Genomic DNA, 17,467 nt, shown 5'->3' on the forward strand with positions numbered 1-17,467 from the left:
CTTGATCAGAAGATTTCTTCTTGGCTTTCCTTGTCTTGATGCTTCCACTGGATTGCAAGAGGCACACAGTGATTGGTTCACTTATAAAATATCTCTCTGACTTTTTAATTAAGGGTCATAGTTTACCGTAGCAGATGGAGATAAGATAAATTGGTTTACTTCAGTTGTAAAGTGGCTTACTACTGAGAAGGTAGAGCAGACCTCTGGCTGGTAGAAACCTGGTGGTTTCTTTCTGTCTTGTTCTTCCACAATCTGAACAGTTATCTGAGAGCCGAACACAGTTTTTGGCAAGCCAAAAGGCCTTTGTCATCGATAACTGATCACTAGTCATGGATCAATCAACTTCTTGTTGCCTGTCAAAGCTCCATTTCATTTGCAAACAGTGCTGTAACCCTCAACAATACTATATTCACAAGCATCAAATTACTTGCACGCAGCAATCCTTGGTTTTACAAACAGTTCTACTCATTTCAGTCCACAATTTTAAAAAGTACAATAATAAAAAAAACATGGTTTTGTACACTTAACCCAAGTCAAGAGATCACTTTCCCTCACTGATTGTAACGATGGAATACAAATTTGATTGAATCACTAGAAAATAGTCAATTTTGGGCCAGCTGATGCATTTAAAAGGAATATAATTAACATTTCCCAAAAAGGCCGTAGACATATTACAGGTTCAGTGGTTAGCACTGCTGCCTCACAGGGCCAGGGACCTGGCTTCAATTCCAGCTTCAGGTGACTGTCTGGAGTTTGCACGGTCTCCTTGTAGCTACGTGGGTTTCCTCTCACAGTTTAAAGATATGCAGGTTAGGTAAATTAGCTGTAGGAAATGCAGGGTTATAGGATAATGGGGGGGGTGGGTCTGGGTGGGATGTTCTTTTGAGAGTCAATGTGGACTAAATGGCCTACTTCTTCACTGTAGGATAAGATATGATTTTAGGTCTTTTGATTCACACAACAGTTTAGTCTTTGCGTGGCACCCACAAGATACAATGAGGAATTTCATGTATTTCACAAACATTATAAAACAAAATTTATCACAGAAACACAGAGAATTTAGAACAGATGTTTGAAAGCTCATTCAAAAGGTAAGTTTTAAGGGGCATGTTAAAACCGAGAAACTCATAAAAGGCATTTCTTTAAGCATCTCTCTTTGACCAGTTATTGGTCATCTGGCTGTGGGCGGCACGGTGGCACAGTGGTTAGCACTGCTGCCTCACAGCGCCAGGGACCTGGGTTCAATTCCCGCCTCAGGCGACTGACTGTGTGGAGTTTGCACATTCCCCCCGTGTCTGCATGGGTTTCCTCCGGGTGCTCCGGTTTCCTCCCACAGTCCAAAGATGTGCGGGTCAGGTGAATTGGCCATGCTAAATTGCCCCTAGTGTTAGGTAAGGGGTATATGTAGGGGTATGGGTGGGTTGCGCTTCGGCGGGTCGGTGTGGACTTGTTGGGCCGAAGGGCCTGTTTCCACAGTGTAAGTAATCTAATCTAAGAGAGGCATAGGGATTTCAAGAGAAAATTTCATTGTTTATCATCTTGACACTTGGATACCCAGTTACCCACAGTGGAATGAAGGTAATCTGGGTGCTGTAGCAATCGGAAAGTCAAGATCTTGGCTTTGGAGTGAACCACAATTAATGTGATTGCGCTTGGATGAAGGACTGAGTAAGCTGAATGGTGCTTTTGGAATTTATGTGTTCACAGGGTCCTCAGGCAATTCTGTAATCTCTCTGTAAAACAGTTGTGCAGTATTTCGAAAGAATTATTGGAATTACTAAGGTCGTTCACAAGAGACTTGAGGCTAAGAATCTTTTGGAAGGAGAAAAAGCAGATATTGTACATTAGTTAATAAATCCTCAAAGTAATAGGATAACTAAGTTGTGATTGATGCTTATTGCATTGGAGAGTAGTGACACAAGCCAACTGTCCCTCTGGGGCTTTGTCCTATTCACTATATTAATAAATGATGATCTTAAAGATATTGAAAATAAAATATCTTAAACTTGTAGATCAAAAATAGAAAAACATTGCATTAGTGGAATACTTTGCTTCATCTTAAATGATTGAAGTAATTAAAATTTTCATGTTAACAAATGTGGCTGCCATTTTAAGGTACAACAGGATCTCATGCATTGCATGATTGGTTGATTTGTCTGTTGACTGAGAATGTCATGTTGAGTTGGCGCTATGTTCTATGGGAAAGTAGGATGTACTAAAAAAAACTTGAGGCCAGAACCATTTGGGCAGAGGAATCAAAAATGAAATTTAACATCGAGAAGCCAAAGTATATTTGGATTGAAAATAGTAAAAGAATTACAAAATGGAATATTATTTAAGCCGGGTTTGGGAAAGGATTTTGATAAAATATAAGAGTGAGGAATAGCCCCATGGTTTTTTTTCTAATTTCCTGCAGCTCTTTGAAGCCTTGGAAGACTCAATTCTGGATTCTTGTGAATCTCTCAATTATCATTGCTGCACTATTTGGAGCCATGTCTTCAGCTGCCTGGGCCCTAAGCTCTGGAATTCTCTCCCTAAACCTCTTCTATTTTTGTTTCTCTATCTCTCTGTGTCTCTTCTCTCCCCCCCCCCCCTTTGACATGTATTACTACATCAAATGCTCTATGTAAATGAAGTAGTAACTTTTGAATAATCTTTGATTAACTGTTGATTATGCGTTTCTTCTAATCTAGGACCAATGAAGCTATCCTGCTGGCACTGTACGAAGCTGTTCATTTAAACAGAAACTTCATTACAGTATTAGCGCAGGTGAGTGTGCTAACCTTGCTCCATACCCACCTGACACCCCCTTTATAGAACAGTGAGGCAGCTTTGCCAGTGGAGTTGATGTTACTCTATGGAGCTACACTGACTTAAATGTCCTGTTGGCCTCCACTCCTGCGCTGAAAAAGTAGGCTTTCGTCAGGATGGTAGCAGTGATGCTTTGATAGGACCCACTGGCCTATGGCTAAGAAATAGTAAATGAATTCATCCAAGGCTCCTGTGCTTGATTGCTATCCGAAAGACACTGCACACCTCCTCCTTGATGCCTCAACATTTTAAAATAGCTTTTGTAAACTGTTATAGGCCCTCAGTAGATTGTGAAATTATCTGGTGGAAGAGCTGCTTGACACAGAAGAGGAATAGACACTGGAAGAAATACTGGGCATCTGTGAAAATACCATTACAGTCTGAGCCAGTTCCTTCACAATAGGAGTGATGAAGGTGCACAGATTTAAAGTCCCAGTCAAGCATTGAATATTATATCTATATGGTCAGTGAAGATCAGAATTGCCCGATTCCCACCTTCACAGCTGAATAACCTGCTGCACTCACTCAGTGGTCTCGTGTATATAAACAAATAATCTGGATAAGGTATTAGAGGATAGCCTGGGCTCACGGAGCCTCCCATCATCCACATTTCATAAACCTCAACACATGTGTGAAACTCTGTTGTCTGTCTCTTAACTCTCTCTCACTGTTCATTTCATCACCCAGTACTTGTTAACCTTATTGGCTGTAGGTTTGGCCAATGCCTTCATTTAAACATTTTTACCCATGTATTTGTACCCTCACTCTTCTTTATCTCTTAATCTCAGTAACCCTCTGAGATCCTAATACACTTACCATTCTGGCTTCTTGCCCCACATCCTTCACTGCCGTCCTTAGGCTGTCAAGCTCCAAATATCGGAAGTCCTTCTGGAAACATCTTTCAGGCATCCCTGAAAACCTATCTGTTTGACCCTATTGTAACACCTCCTCTTGTGTTTTATTGTGTTGAGAAGAAAGTTGGCGACAATGCAATTCGACTACATGGAAATGGGCCTTGGATCTGTCCAATGCAGGAGTGGACAATCTGTATGATTCTCTTATCTCTCTGCAATTGCTTTACTAGAAATTCTCAGGCTCACTTATTCTTTAGCACCACAGGAATTTGCAGATGGACCCTGGTACAATAGTTAGGTGGCTGTTTTGACCAATGCAGACTTGATGGGCTGCAGGGCATTTTTCTGTGCTGTTGAACACTATGACTAAGCCTACACTTGGCTTTGTTTAACCTTATGATCTTAGCGTAAGCAGTGATGTTACCCATTCTTGAAGTGTTGTCAGTTAGATGTCAATGGCATGTCAAGCCATGGTGACTGGGGTCATCTTGCTACTGCAATTTTCTCTGCCTTCACAGTTGGTGAGATGAACAATCTCTTTATGCCCTGGAGGACTTGTGGACCACATCTTGTTTGTTACCTCCTGCAAAATAATTCAAGGGATCATTGGAGAGCATAAACCTCTCCACCACATCAAGATAGCTATCAACAGAGAGTTGTTTCCACATGATGATAGGACATGGGTCCGTGTCATGATTTCACCTACTCAGTGAAGGGATGCGGGTGTAAGTCTCTGACTGAATCAGATAGTTATGGGATGCAGCTCTGTGATTTCTTCACATGATGAACTCACAATTTGAATCATCCAGCTGTGTGCCCTTGCTAGCAAGACATTGGAACTTCCTCAGGGTGAAGGGAAAAATAACACCAGCTCCAGTACTAATGCTAATGGGAACATCAAATTTTAGAAATTCATTGAGACAATTTTCTAATTTCATTTCTACTGCCTGTATATTTATTTGCCCATCAGGGAAAGAAAAGATATTAGCGTTGAATATTAATATTGTCACCATTCATAAGCACAGAGGCTGAAAGTGGTGGATCAAACGTATAGGCCCACAGCTAAAGAGAGATGTCCTCAACTTCCATGCAACTCTGCTAGAATAAATACCAACAATCAAAAGCAACCCATTTGAAAATGACCATTTTTTAAAAAAAATGTTAATTTATAGATTCTTGAATGTGTTTGTAAAGACTCTAACTGCAATGTTTCATTAATCTCAGAGCCACCCAGAGATGGGATTGGTTAGTATTCCAACAACACCAACACTGCCTACAACTCCAACCACGCCTTTGGGAAACATATCTCCTACATCAGATGGTAAGTCTTCCTGAACTCATTTGCCTCCTGTTCAGTCAACTGTACTCCTCCTCCTTTCCTGAAGTGGTTGACTCCAACCCCAGCTCTGGGCACCTAACGCACCTTATTGTGTGTGTGTTCTTTAGGTGTAAGCCCAAGCAGTGCTATTGTGCTGGGGTCAGTTAGTGAGTGCAAGGATTTGATGGGGCCAATCCTGAGCACAATATTCTTGAATGCACTTTACAGTGAGGGTTGACTGGATACTGAAGAAGACTGGGCTCAACTCCCACTGTGTCCAGTTCTGGGTGCCCAGTATAGGGAGGATATTATCAGGCTGGTGAGGGTTCAGAAGAGATTTACCAGGATGTTGCTGGATATGGAAGACTTGAGTTGTAAAGAAAGGCTAGATTGGCTGGGATGTTTTTCACTGGAGCTTAGGAGGCTGAGAGGTGACCTGATAGAAGCTAATAGAATAATGAGAGATATAGATAGAGTTGATGGTAGTTGTCTTTTCCTGAAGATGGGGAATTTCAAGATTAGGGGGCACATTTCTAAGGTGAGAGCAGAGAGATTTAAGAAAGACATGAGGCAAATTTTTTTACACAGAGGTTGGTTCAGTGTGGAATGAACTTCCTGAGAAAGTGGTGGATGTGGGTACCATTACAATATTTAAAAGGCATTTGGATGAATAGGAAAGATTTGGAGGGATATGATCCAGGAGCAGGCAGGTGGGACTAATTTAGTTTGGGAATTATGTTTGGCATGGAGTGATTGAGCCAAAGAGTCTGTTTCTGTGCTGTATGACTCTGAGATTCCAAATTGTCAGTATAAGCACTGCCAACCAGATGCCATGTAATTAACTAAAACCCTGGGATTGACAGTGATCCACCTGAGCAAAAGGTACAGAAGTCCCAAATCGTTTTAACAAGATGTTGGGCCCTAGCTTTATTTCCTGATACAGACTGGGAGCTGCCATCTTGTATTGAGTACTGATTCCACCACACAGTTGAACAGGACAGAGGCCATGGTACACATAATGACTTCTCCTGAAACCGCTTATCAGTGGTGTAAAGATTTAGAAGTATTAAAGGAAATACTGTACAGGATAGGCCAAGTTTTCATCCAAACATTGTCTAGTTATGTCCGACACAAGTAATAAAAGGAAAATAATACAAGTTTTTATGCAGTCATGGCCCTCATGCTGCAGTGCTAGTTTAGTAAATCTCCAGATTATCTATTGAGTTATTTATGACTGAAGTCGATAGAGTTTTGAACACAATGATATTAAGAATTTTAGGAATCATTCCAGAAAGTGTCATTGAACCATGATCTATCTGAATGAGCAGGCTAGAGCAAGTCCAGTATTGGCAGCTGATTCACTTGGTTGGATGTCAAAAAATGGTTAAAGGCACTGATACTGCCAAGGCTATGGACCCTGACATCAGTCCAGCAATAGCACTGATGACCTGTCTTCCAGAACTAATTGAGGTTCCAGTGAAACTAATCCAGTACAGTTACAATGTTGGCATCTACTGGCAATGTAGAAAATTGCCCAACTATGTCTTGTACACAAAAAAAAGGACAAATCCAACCTGGTTGAAGACATGCCGAGCACAAAGATGTATGGTTGTCATTGTTGGAGGTCAATTGCCTCCAAGATATCACTGCAGGAGTTCCTCAGGATAGAGTATTCATCCCAACCATCCCCAACTGCTTCATCAATGACCTTCCCTCCATTACAAGCTGGAGATGATAATTGTATGAGGTTTAGCACCAATCGTAGTTCTTCAAATACTGAAGCAATCTGGTCCACGTATGGCAAGAATTGGTCAATATTCATAGAATCACAGAGCACCTGCAAATAGATGCCATTTAGCCCATTGAATCTGCAACAATCCTCCAAAGAGCACCTCACCCTGTCCCTTTTACCACAGTTTAACCCACTTAGCCTATATATCCTTTAACACTACGGGGCAATTTAGCATGGCCAGTCCACCTTAACCTGCACATCTTTGGACTGTGGGAGGAAACCGGACCCCTCAGTGGAAATCCATGCAGACTTTGGAGAATATGCAAACTCCAAACAGACAGTCATCCAAATCTAGAATTGAACCTGGGTCCCCGGCACTGTGTGGCAGCATTGCTAACCACTGAGTCACTGTGCTGTGCCCTCTGTGGCATCACACTCATTTTGGCCTTTTCCTATCTCTACATTGGGAGCCACGCACTGGAATTCCTTCCCTCAATGCGTCCACCTCTATCTCCCTCTTGAAGATGCTCCTTAAAACCTGCTTTTCTAACAGTGTGTTTGATTATCCACCCAAGGCTGGAATTGACCTGGGTCCCTAGCACTGTGAAGCAACACTGCTAACCACTGAGTCACTGTGCTGCCCATTTGGTTTTAAAAAGTCACATTCATGACACACAATGACCATCTCCAAGAGAGAATCCAGTCGTTGCCCAATGACATTCCATGATATTAAGATTATTGAATCACCCCTTATGAATATCCTGGTATTACTATTGAGCATATTATATGGTGGGCTAGCCGTATAAATACTGTGGCTACAAGAGAAGGTTAGAAACTAAGGTTTCTGTTGCATTGTTCTTCCGTTGTAAGGACATACATTTATCTTTCACAAAAAGTAATTTACTATCTGAGTCTTCAGAATCTGTTACTATCTGCAAGCACGTGTTAAAAGTGTGCCCCCACTTGCCTGCAGTTCCAACAACATTCTCATAGCTTGACGCCATCCAGAACAGAGCATCTCACTTGATTGACATTCCATCCACCACTTTTGACAGTCACCCCTTTACCACTACTGCACAATGTGCACCATCTGCAAGATGCATTGCAGCAACTCGTCAAGGCTCCTTTGTCAGCACTTTTCAAATCCACAACCATGATCTAGAAAGACAAGAGCAGAGGTTAAGTAGGAACGCCACTACTTGCAAGTTCCCCCCCTAAGCTGCATAATATCTGACTTGGAATTATAAACACTATTTTTTCACTGTCACTAAGTCCTGCAATCTTGCAACTCCCTCCCTGCCTGGATTTCATAATCCAGCTTTGTGAATGTACCTACATCTTGCAATTAGTGAGAAAGCCAGCTCAACACCATCTTCTCCAGGGCATTTAGGGATGAGAAATAAATCTTGGCCAATCCACAAACACTAAAGTACCATGAATGAATAAAGAAATAATAATTGTTAACAGGAAGTTGGCTTTTATCTGATAAACAGAATGTGCAGGGTTAGAGGGAATGACATGAGGTGAGTTGTTCATTTGGAGAGCTGGTGCAGACGTGATGGACTGAATGGTTTCCGCTGCTGCTACAATTCTGAGTCTGCCAAACCTGTCATCCATCTTCTAGGTTGCATTTCATAATCCAGGTAGAAGGTGAAAGTGAGTGTTATCATTAATACTTTTGGTGCAGGGGAGTGGTTTGCAAAGTGAGTGAGTAGACTGAGCAGAGGGCATGCTTTGAGTGGTTTTGCAGTTTGGGGGAGGTGAGGGTGAGTGGAGAAGATGTTTCATGCTTAGCGGTAGAGCATCAGCCTTTGTGGAAAGTGGGTGCATTAGCAGAAAAAGAGTGTGACGTATTGGAGAAGTTATGGTGGTACTTATGCTTGTGGGTTGGAGAACGATAGTGATCTCCTCCATACGGTGCTGGGCGTTTCTCTAGATGGCAGAGATGCATATGTCAGTATTGGACCAGGCTGGTATGGCCTGGTGTAGCAGCCTCCACTGCAGTCTTGTAGGAAGGAGTCCTGCCTCTGCATCACCTCATCCAGCAGGAACTTCAGGATCATGCCCACAAAACACAGTGACAATTTCCTCCTGTTTGCTATTTCCAGGGAAAATATCAAATACCATGCAGGGCAGCTCCAGGATGGTGGTGCTTGTTAAGTGCACTGTTTGGTGGGTTGCTCCAGGGTAGGGTGTGATTCTTGCTGCGAGGACTTAAGTGTCAATTAAACTGACCCATTTGATAAAATACAGCAAGAAAACTTGCTGTGCCTAGTGGTGAGAATCACAGGAACAATCTTGACATGACTTGTGTTTAGCCAAAAAAATGGTAAGAGTCTGCTCTGTGTGTTCCTGTCAAGAGGAAGCTAGATCAAAACTGGGACTTGTTCCCTCCACAAACATGGAACCCAGAAGAAACTTCCTTCCAAGGAGTGGTGAGATTGTGGAACTCACCATTCCAGGAAGCGGTTGAGGTGAATAGTGTTGATGTAGTTAAGGAGAAGCTTATGAAGCAGAAGAGTTATGCTGATGGCGTTAGATGAAGTTGGTAAGGCTCATTCTTGATGAAGAGCTTATGCTCAAAACTCGATTCTCCTTCTTGGATGCGGCCTGACCCGTTGTGCTTTTCCAATACTGTCAACCCTGATCTCCAGCATCTGCAGTCCTCACTTTCTCTTAGATGAAGTTGAGTGGAGTGTAAGTGCCAGCATGGACTGGTTGGCTTGAATGGCCTATTTGCATGCTTATTCCATATATTTTTGTGTAACTAAGTCTAGTAGTAGCATAAAATACCATCTTGACTGTGATCATTTAAATTGGTATGGACTGGGGTCTCTGGTCTTAGCTCATCTATTAGGAATTATCTCATTTAATTCCTCTTATCTCTTTCCATTGTAGTAATGAATTCTTCAGAACTGTCACTGGATCCAAACCTGCAAACCAGTAACCTCCTCATCACTTTCCTCAAGTATTGTTCCATTGTCATGCAGGATACAAAAGGTAAGGAAAGCAAATTACATTTAAATGAAAGGATATGAATCATATTTAGTACTATTATCTGTCAGGAACAATGGAAACCCGTTATTGTATTCCACCATTCAAACTCTGGCAATGTACTGTGGGGACGCTTGAGGATGGATAGTACATGGAGACTTTAACAACAATGGTCAGGTCTCGTGAATGGATAATACAGAGGCATTGCAGACTGTATGCCTTTTTCCATTTCAGTCCACAATCAAAAATACAGAAAAATAAAATGGCAGGTCTTTACACCATCTCCTTCTCAAGGAAAGCATTTCCAACTTCTCCCATCTGTTTTCATAACTCAAGTTTTTGGAGCAATGCTTGTAAACCTTTTCTTTACTTGTTCACACTTTCTTTAGTATTGTGTCCAGAACTGTACAAAGTATTCCAGCTGACATCTAACTCGTATCTTTAAAATTTATGAATGTTTGGAATTATCTACGCTGCACTAGATGTGCACAAAGGGAATTTTTTTAAAAGTTTGAGTGCAGTAGGAAAATGGAAATAGAAAATAAGCCATGATCTTATTGAATAGTGAAGCAGGTTTGATGGGCTAAGTGGCCTTATTCCTGCTCCTTTTTTTTGAGTCAGTGCAGCTTTGTAGCAATTGTTTTGCTGCATTTTAAACAGTTATATTGCTTTTCATGGCTTTGTATGGTATATTGGGATTGCTGATTCCTGGAATGCATATCGAAATTGCAACACAGGAGGGAGGCTATTCCATTCTTTTGTCAAGGTCAGCTCCCCACTAAGTCTTTTCCCTGCCATCTTTTGATATTTTTCTTCTCTAAGTGTTTATCTAATTCTCTCTTAATGCTTGCAATTGCCTCGGTTTGAGTGTCCTCTTGTTCTAGAATAAAGCCTGTGGGTTTAACACTTTGCCATTGCCAGTTTGTTCTCAAATATAAATGAGCTTTTGTTATTATCTCCTAGTGAGCTGTCAATGCATATCCAGTATTGTGAAAGGGCAAGGGCGAGTTGGTTGCAGTGCCATATTATTCTAAATTCTGTAAAGGACAATAGCGATCCTGTGCTGGTGACTCAGTCCTCTTTTGTTGTTATGGTTTGTGCTTTCATACTGCTGGAGTGCAGCCAGTTCTGTGCACGTCCTTTCAAGTGACATGTATTGTAAATGCCACTGTGAAATCCTCCACTTCAGTGACTGATCTCAAACAATGGCAGTCACACCTCTTGTAAGCAAATGTAAAGAGATTTTTGATTTTTTAAAAAAAATTAATTTCTAACCTGCACACTTCCCCTGTGCTGAATACACTGATTTATGCACTAGGTTACTTATTCCTCAGGCAATATCTGCCATACAGCCCCTAACCATCATTGCCTATTAAAGTGTCAGCTGGACTCAGTTGTGGTATTGTTTTCCCCTCAGTCAGAAGATGGTGGCTTCATGCAACATTTAAGTAAGTCATTGCCAATGCAGTGCTGCAGGATTGCTGCTCTGTAAGAGGTGCCAACATTTAGATTTAAGGGACTTCAAACTGGGGCTCAGTGTGCCCCTTCAGGTGAAGGAAAAAGATCTTGTAAATTTTAACTGATTAGCTTAGAGTGTAGACCCAATGTCCAAATTAATCCCTTAAACCTGGTCTGTCCAACTTGCTTTTTGTGGGAGCTTGTTGTGGCATAACTTGACCATTGGACTAACTTGTCCAGAGCACCACTGGGCTTCTTTCCTATTACAGAGAGATAACCTGGTGGAGCGTTTAACCTGAGTGTTATCAAGCCTTGGCAAGGGCATGGTTGAGAAGGTAGGACCTTCATGGTAATGTCAGCTGGTACAGGAAATAAACCCGCACTGTTGGTGTCACTCTGCAATTTCTTAGTACAGTGGCGATTATCAATAGTTCATTGACTGTAAAGCATTTTGAGATGATTTGGTGCAAGTCTTCTCTCATTTGTGTTTATAGTGTTATGATGGTGTAGAGGTGTACTGTACCTTTGAGAGTTGATAAGCTAGCAAGGACTGACAAAGCACAGAGTGCTGAACAAAGTAACAATGTAACACTTGGTTGAAACAAGCAGCAGCAGCCGGGTTGCCATGAAACAAAAACAAATTCAGATTCAGACAATCAGTTTCAATTATGCCCCAAGATACCAAAATCCAATCAAATTTGAATTTAGTATTTTGATAATATTAAAATCAATGAAACAACCTTGATGTTCTGGGGAATGAAACTGGACATTTTGAACTACCAAAAATCAGCAAATGTAGACTGCTAGCTGAAGGGCCCTCTGAAAGTTATCTGTCTATAAGAAGATTGTATAGCAGAACATCAAAACTGACCTGGTCAGAATCTACCGTGGAAAATTTAGAAGGAGAATCGGCAAAGCTGACTGGTTTTGAAACGTGATTTTTCTTTTTAGATCTTAATCTGGATTTTTTGTTGGACTAGTATTATAGAGTGGGAGATAAAAGATAGGTTTAAGAGAAAGGAGTTATAAATGTTTGTTGGTTTTAATATTCTCTGTTGAATGTAAAGAATAAAGTTGCTAATTTTTACTTTAAATAATGACCTCTGGGATAGTTCTTTGCTTCTTGAATTTTAACAGATTACAGCACTAGGTGAATCTTTTCTGTGTTGCTGGTTAACATTGGCAGAGGGGTTTACCCTGTGTCATAACAGTGGACTTTGAGAGTGGACTTTGAGCTGGGAACTATATTCAAAACTGTTTTCTCTCCTGCACCAACACCATATGTAGTTTTCAGCTTAGATCACTTTCGCAGTGTGCAGGAGCAGAAACCTGTCTGATATTGTCCTCCCTTTCCCCTTCATTTGCTTCCAATTTCACATTCAGAGCTCTTAAAAGTTGCTTGGAAGAGTGATTGTGTCATTCCCTTTATCAAACAGCTTTCTCACTGATTCTTGTGAATCTCTAATCCAACTGTGCATTCTCCTTTCAGATGAGCATCGGTTGAATAGTGCCAAACTCTGTCTGATCATCCTTACCTGCATTGCGGAGGTAAGTTACAAAATGCTCCCATCCTTGTATTAATGTAAGCTTGTACATCAAGGCTGCAGTCCACCATGTGTGGCATCAAGGAGTCTTAGGGTATCAGGGGTCAAACTCATTGGTTGGAGTCATACCTCACACCATAGGAAGATGGTCATGATTGTTGTAGGTCAGTCATTTCAGCTCCAGGACATCTCTGCAAGAGTTTCTCAGGGTTGTGTCATCAGCCCAACCATCTTCAGCTGCTTCATCAATGACCTTGCTCCATCATAAGGTCAGAAATGGGAATGTTAGCTGATGATTGCACAAAGCAATCAGCACCATTCACAACTCCTAAGACATTGCAGCAGTCTCTGTTCAAATGCAACAAGAGCTGGACAGAATCTTTACTTGGGCAAATAACAGTTACACCGTACAAATGCTAAGCTATGACCATCACTAATAAGAGACAATCTAACCATTGCCCCATGACATTCAACAGTGTTATGATCGCTGAAACCCCCCACTGTCAACATCCTGGGGGTTGCAATTGATCAGAAATTCAACTGGACTCACGACATGAACACTGTAGCTACAAAAGCAGGTCAGAGGCTTGGACTACTGCAGCAAGTAATTCACCTTCTGAGTCCCAAATCCTGTTCATCATTGACAAGGCACAAGTCAGGAGTGGGATGAAATAACTTCCCAATTGCCTGATGGGTGTAGCTCCAAAAATACTCAAGGAACTTGACACCATCCAGGACAAAGCAACCCGCTTGACTGGTACCACAGCCACAAACATCTGTTCCCTCCACCAACAATACCCAGTAGCAGCAGTGCATGCCATCTAAAAGATGCACTGCAGAAATTCACCATAGATCCTTAGACAACACCTATCAAACCCATGACCATTTCCATCAGTAAGGTCAAGGGCAAAAGATATATGGGAACACCAACACCTGCAAGTTCCCCTGCAAGCCGCTCACCATTCTGGTTTGGAAATATATTGCTGTTCTTTCACTGTTTCTGGGTTGAAACTCTGGAATTTCCTCCCTAAGAGCATTGTGGGTCAACCCACAGTACATGGACTGCATTGGTCATGAAGGCAGTTCACTGTTACCTTGTGAAGGACAACTAGAGGTGGATAGTAAATGCTGGCCAGCCAGTGACATCCAAGTCCCATGAATGAATTAAAAAAGTGCACATTTTGAAATTACTGAAATGTCATAATGTTTCGTCCCTCTACCACTCTTTGAGGGAGTGATTTCCAGTGAAAACAAAATTTCCTGACATCCCCTCTAAACCTTCCATTAAATCTATGCCACCTCCTCAACCCTTGATCTCTTCACAAAGAGGAAATGTTCCTTACTGTCTACCCTGTCTGCCCCCTCACAATTTTATACATTTCATTTATATTCCTCCTCTGTCTCCTCTGCTCCCAGGAAAACTATCCCAGCCTATCGAATCTCTCTGACTAAATTCTGCTGTCATAGAGATGTACAGCATGGAAACAGACCCTTCGGTCCAACTTGTCCATGCCGACCAGACATTCAGCACCCAGCCCATATCCCTCCAAATCCTTTCCTATTATTATACCCATCCAGATGCCTTTTAAATGTTGCAATTGTACCAGCCTCCATCACTTCCTCTGGCAGCTCATTCCATACATGTGCCACACTCTGTGTGAAAGAGTTGCTCCTTAGGTCCCTTTTATATCTTTTTCCTCTCTTCCTAAACCTATGCCCTCTAGTTCTGGACTGCCACACCCCAGGAAAAGACTTTTTTATTTATCCTCTCCATACCCCTCATGATTTTATAAGACTCTATATCCTCCGACTCTCCAGGAAAACAGCCTTAGCCTATTCAACCTCTCCCTATAGCTCAAATCCTCCAGCCCTGGCAACATCCTTGTAAATCTTTTCTGAACCCTTTCAAGTTTCACAATATCTTTCCTATAGGAAGGAGACCAGAATTGCACACAATATTCCAACAGTGCCCTAACCAAAATCCTGTACAGCTGCAACATGACCTCCCAATTCCTCTACTCAATGCTCTGATAATAAAGGAAACTGTACCAAACATCATCATCACTATCCTATCTACCTGTGACAGTCCTGGCAACATCTGTCCAAGAGCACACTTTCTTTTCGAAAACTCACCACCAAATCACCCAGTTAACAAAATTAAAACAAACAAGTTACGACTAATCAGTCAAGTAGACCACCGTGGGCACTACAACAATAACAAAGCAAAAGGAAGTGTAGGAAAAGAGGGAGAGAGAACCAGTGCTTGACATTCTCTAATCAAAGTGTTCAAAGTTGTTATTGCACACCTCTGGAGCAGATGGACCGTGAACCTTGGCTTCCAGGTAAAGACACTGCTATTGCACCACAAGAGGGCCCTAACAGCCAGTGACCCACCCCCAATTCATCTGTTTGACAAATTAAACAAGTTACATGTACAGGGGCAATGCAACATTAATAAGAAGGAAGGCTGTGGAAAGGAGGAAGAGGTTAATTCAGAATAGAATTGGAGACAGAAAACTGCAGCCTTTCTACTAGAGAACCTGTACTTGTAGTTTAAGTAAACCTCCATCAAGTCACCCATGTCCTTAAATAAATTAATAAATTACAAGCCAGCACTTCTAGATATTTTCTAATCAATCTGTTCAGAGAAATTATTACACATCGAGGTAGAACTGGAACCTGGAACTCCTGGCTCATAGTTGGGGTCAGTACTACTGTGCCACAAGAGCCATCCAAGAATCCCCTTCTTAAGTACAAAGTTCAATGAGCATTGCCTACTGTCAGTCAGCACTGGAGGTATTTTGGTTTACCTGTAAAGGCACACAGAATTTTATCTTGTATGGCTGTTGGCTATAGTGAGATTTGTGGCAGAATCAGTCAAGTACTTTCACAATGCTAACCGAGGCATCGAAAGCATAACACTGTCTCTTTTTTGCTTTTGAAAAGCCTCAGGGCAGGTTTCTTGCTAGGCGCTAGTGCATTGTCAAATAAGGGTGATTATTGCTTGCTCAACACTTTTTCTAAGTGTCCCAACTTGCCTTATTAATATTCGGCCTGCTATCTTACCAAACCTGCTATGAAAGCTAGATGTTGAGAAACCAGAATAGATAGCTGGTAAATTCAGATTGTAACTCTGACCAAAGGATACGTGGCACCAATATCAGGATATATTTCATGTGCACATGGAACATGTCCACAAAACAAACATCTGACAGGCGAGCCTCGAAGAGCCCTCATTGGCAAGTCAGCAGTCCACTTACAGGATATTTCTGCATGTTTGGTCTGCACCAGATTTGTCATTGTAATGCTGTGCGCTCAGGGACATATGTTGAGCTCATAGACTGGGCCAAGTTATATCTCTGGTCTTTACTTTTAAATGTCATGGTGCTCTGACTCTGAACCACCACGACCCACCAAACCGTGCCGCCCCCCCCCCCCCCCCCCCCCCCCCCCCCCCCCCCCCACCCTCCCTGGTCTTCCATTATGTGCTTTGTCCCCTCAGCCAAAGATACCAGGCTCACGGTACTGATGTCTTGCCTTGTCATTTAGTGTACACACAAAGGAAGTAAGCTTGTCATGGTTGTGAGCAGCCTTCAGTCAAGTCAAGAAGGGATAGCCTTTGTTCATGGTCTCCTGACACTGTACAGGGCAGCTCTGGACTGATACTGCTTGTCCAGATACACAGGGCTTTTAAAGATGGCATTGGTGCATGGGATGCCAGTGAATTATGGGATATAGGCTGAATGGTGAGTATTTCTGGGACTGTTGCATGGTTACACAGAACAGTACAGGCACTTGAGCCCTTGATGTTGTGCCAACTTTTTATTCTACTCTGAGATCAGAGTAACCTACATGCCCTTCAACTTACTATCATACATGTGCCTGTCCAAGAGTCACTTAAATGTCTGTAATATATTTGACTCTATTGCCACCACTGGCAGTGTATTCCACGTGCCCACACTTTGTGTAAAGAACTGATCTCTGATGTCTCCCCTAAACCTTTCCCTAGTCACGTTAAAATTATGTCCCCTTCTGATATCCATTTCTGCTCTGGGAAAAAGTCTCTGACTATTGACTCTACCTATGCCTCTCATCATCTTGTACACCTCTGTCAAGTTGCCTCTCATCCTTCTTCACTCCATTGAGAAAAACCTTAACTCCCTCAAACATTCTTCATAAGACATGCTCTCCAGTCCAGCAGCATCCTGGTAAATCTCCTCTGCATCCTCTCTAAAGCTTCCACACCCTTCCTGTAATGAGGCGACCAGAACCGAACACAGTATTCCAAGTGTAGTCTAACCAGGGCTCTGTAGAGCTGCAACATAACCTCATGGCTCTTAAACTCAGTTCCCCTGTTAATGAGTGTCAATACACCATATGCCTTCTTAACAACCCTATCAACTTGGGTGGCAACTTTGAGGGTTGTATGGACATAGACCCTAAGGTGCCTCTGTTTCTCCACACTGCCAAGAATCCTGCCTTTAACCCTGTTTTCTGCATTCAAATTTGACTTTCCAAAATGAGTCACTTCACACATTTCCTGATTGAACTCCATTTATCAGCCCAGTTCTGCATCCTGTCAATGCAACCTACGACAACTGTCCACACTATCCACCACTCCACCAACCTTCGTGTCATCAGCAAACTTACTAATCCACCTTTCCACTTCCTCATCCAATTCAGGTGGGCCATAATTCAAATATGAGGAAAGCCAAATGGGAAGGTGGTAGTTAATGAGGCAAATTGGGTAAGATCA

General features: G+C 42.1%; 1 protein-coding gene across 2 annotated transcripts in view; it reads left to right on the top strand.

Moving 5' to 3' along the window:
- The window catches only part of armh3 (armadillo like helical domain containing 3), a 153,622-nt gene that overhangs the window by 50,417 nt on the left and 85,738 nt on the right, over positions 1 to 17,467 (top strand). For both annotated transcript variants that reach the window (XM_060842198.1, XM_060842199.1), the window contains exons 13-16: positions 2,694 to 2,769; positions 4,890 to 4,986; positions 9,614 to 9,715; positions 12,657 to 12,715. In XM_060842198.1, the coding sequence (XP_060698181.1) occupies positions 2,694 to 2,769; positions 4,890 to 4,986; positions 9,614 to 9,715; positions 12,657 to 12,715 (334 nt within the window). The remainder of the gene's footprint in view (positions 1 to 2,693; positions 2,770 to 4,889; positions 4,987 to 9,613; positions 9,716 to 12,656; positions 12,716 to 17,467) is intronic.

Source organism: Hemiscyllium ocellatum, chromosome 22 (assembly GCF_020745735.1).
Source record: "Hemiscyllium ocellatum isolate sHemOce1 chromosome 22, sHemOce1.pat.X.cur, whole genome shotgun sequence".
NCBI lineage: Eukaryota > Metazoa > Chordata > Chondrichthyes > Orectolobiformes > Hemiscylliidae > Hemiscyllium > Hemiscyllium ocellatum.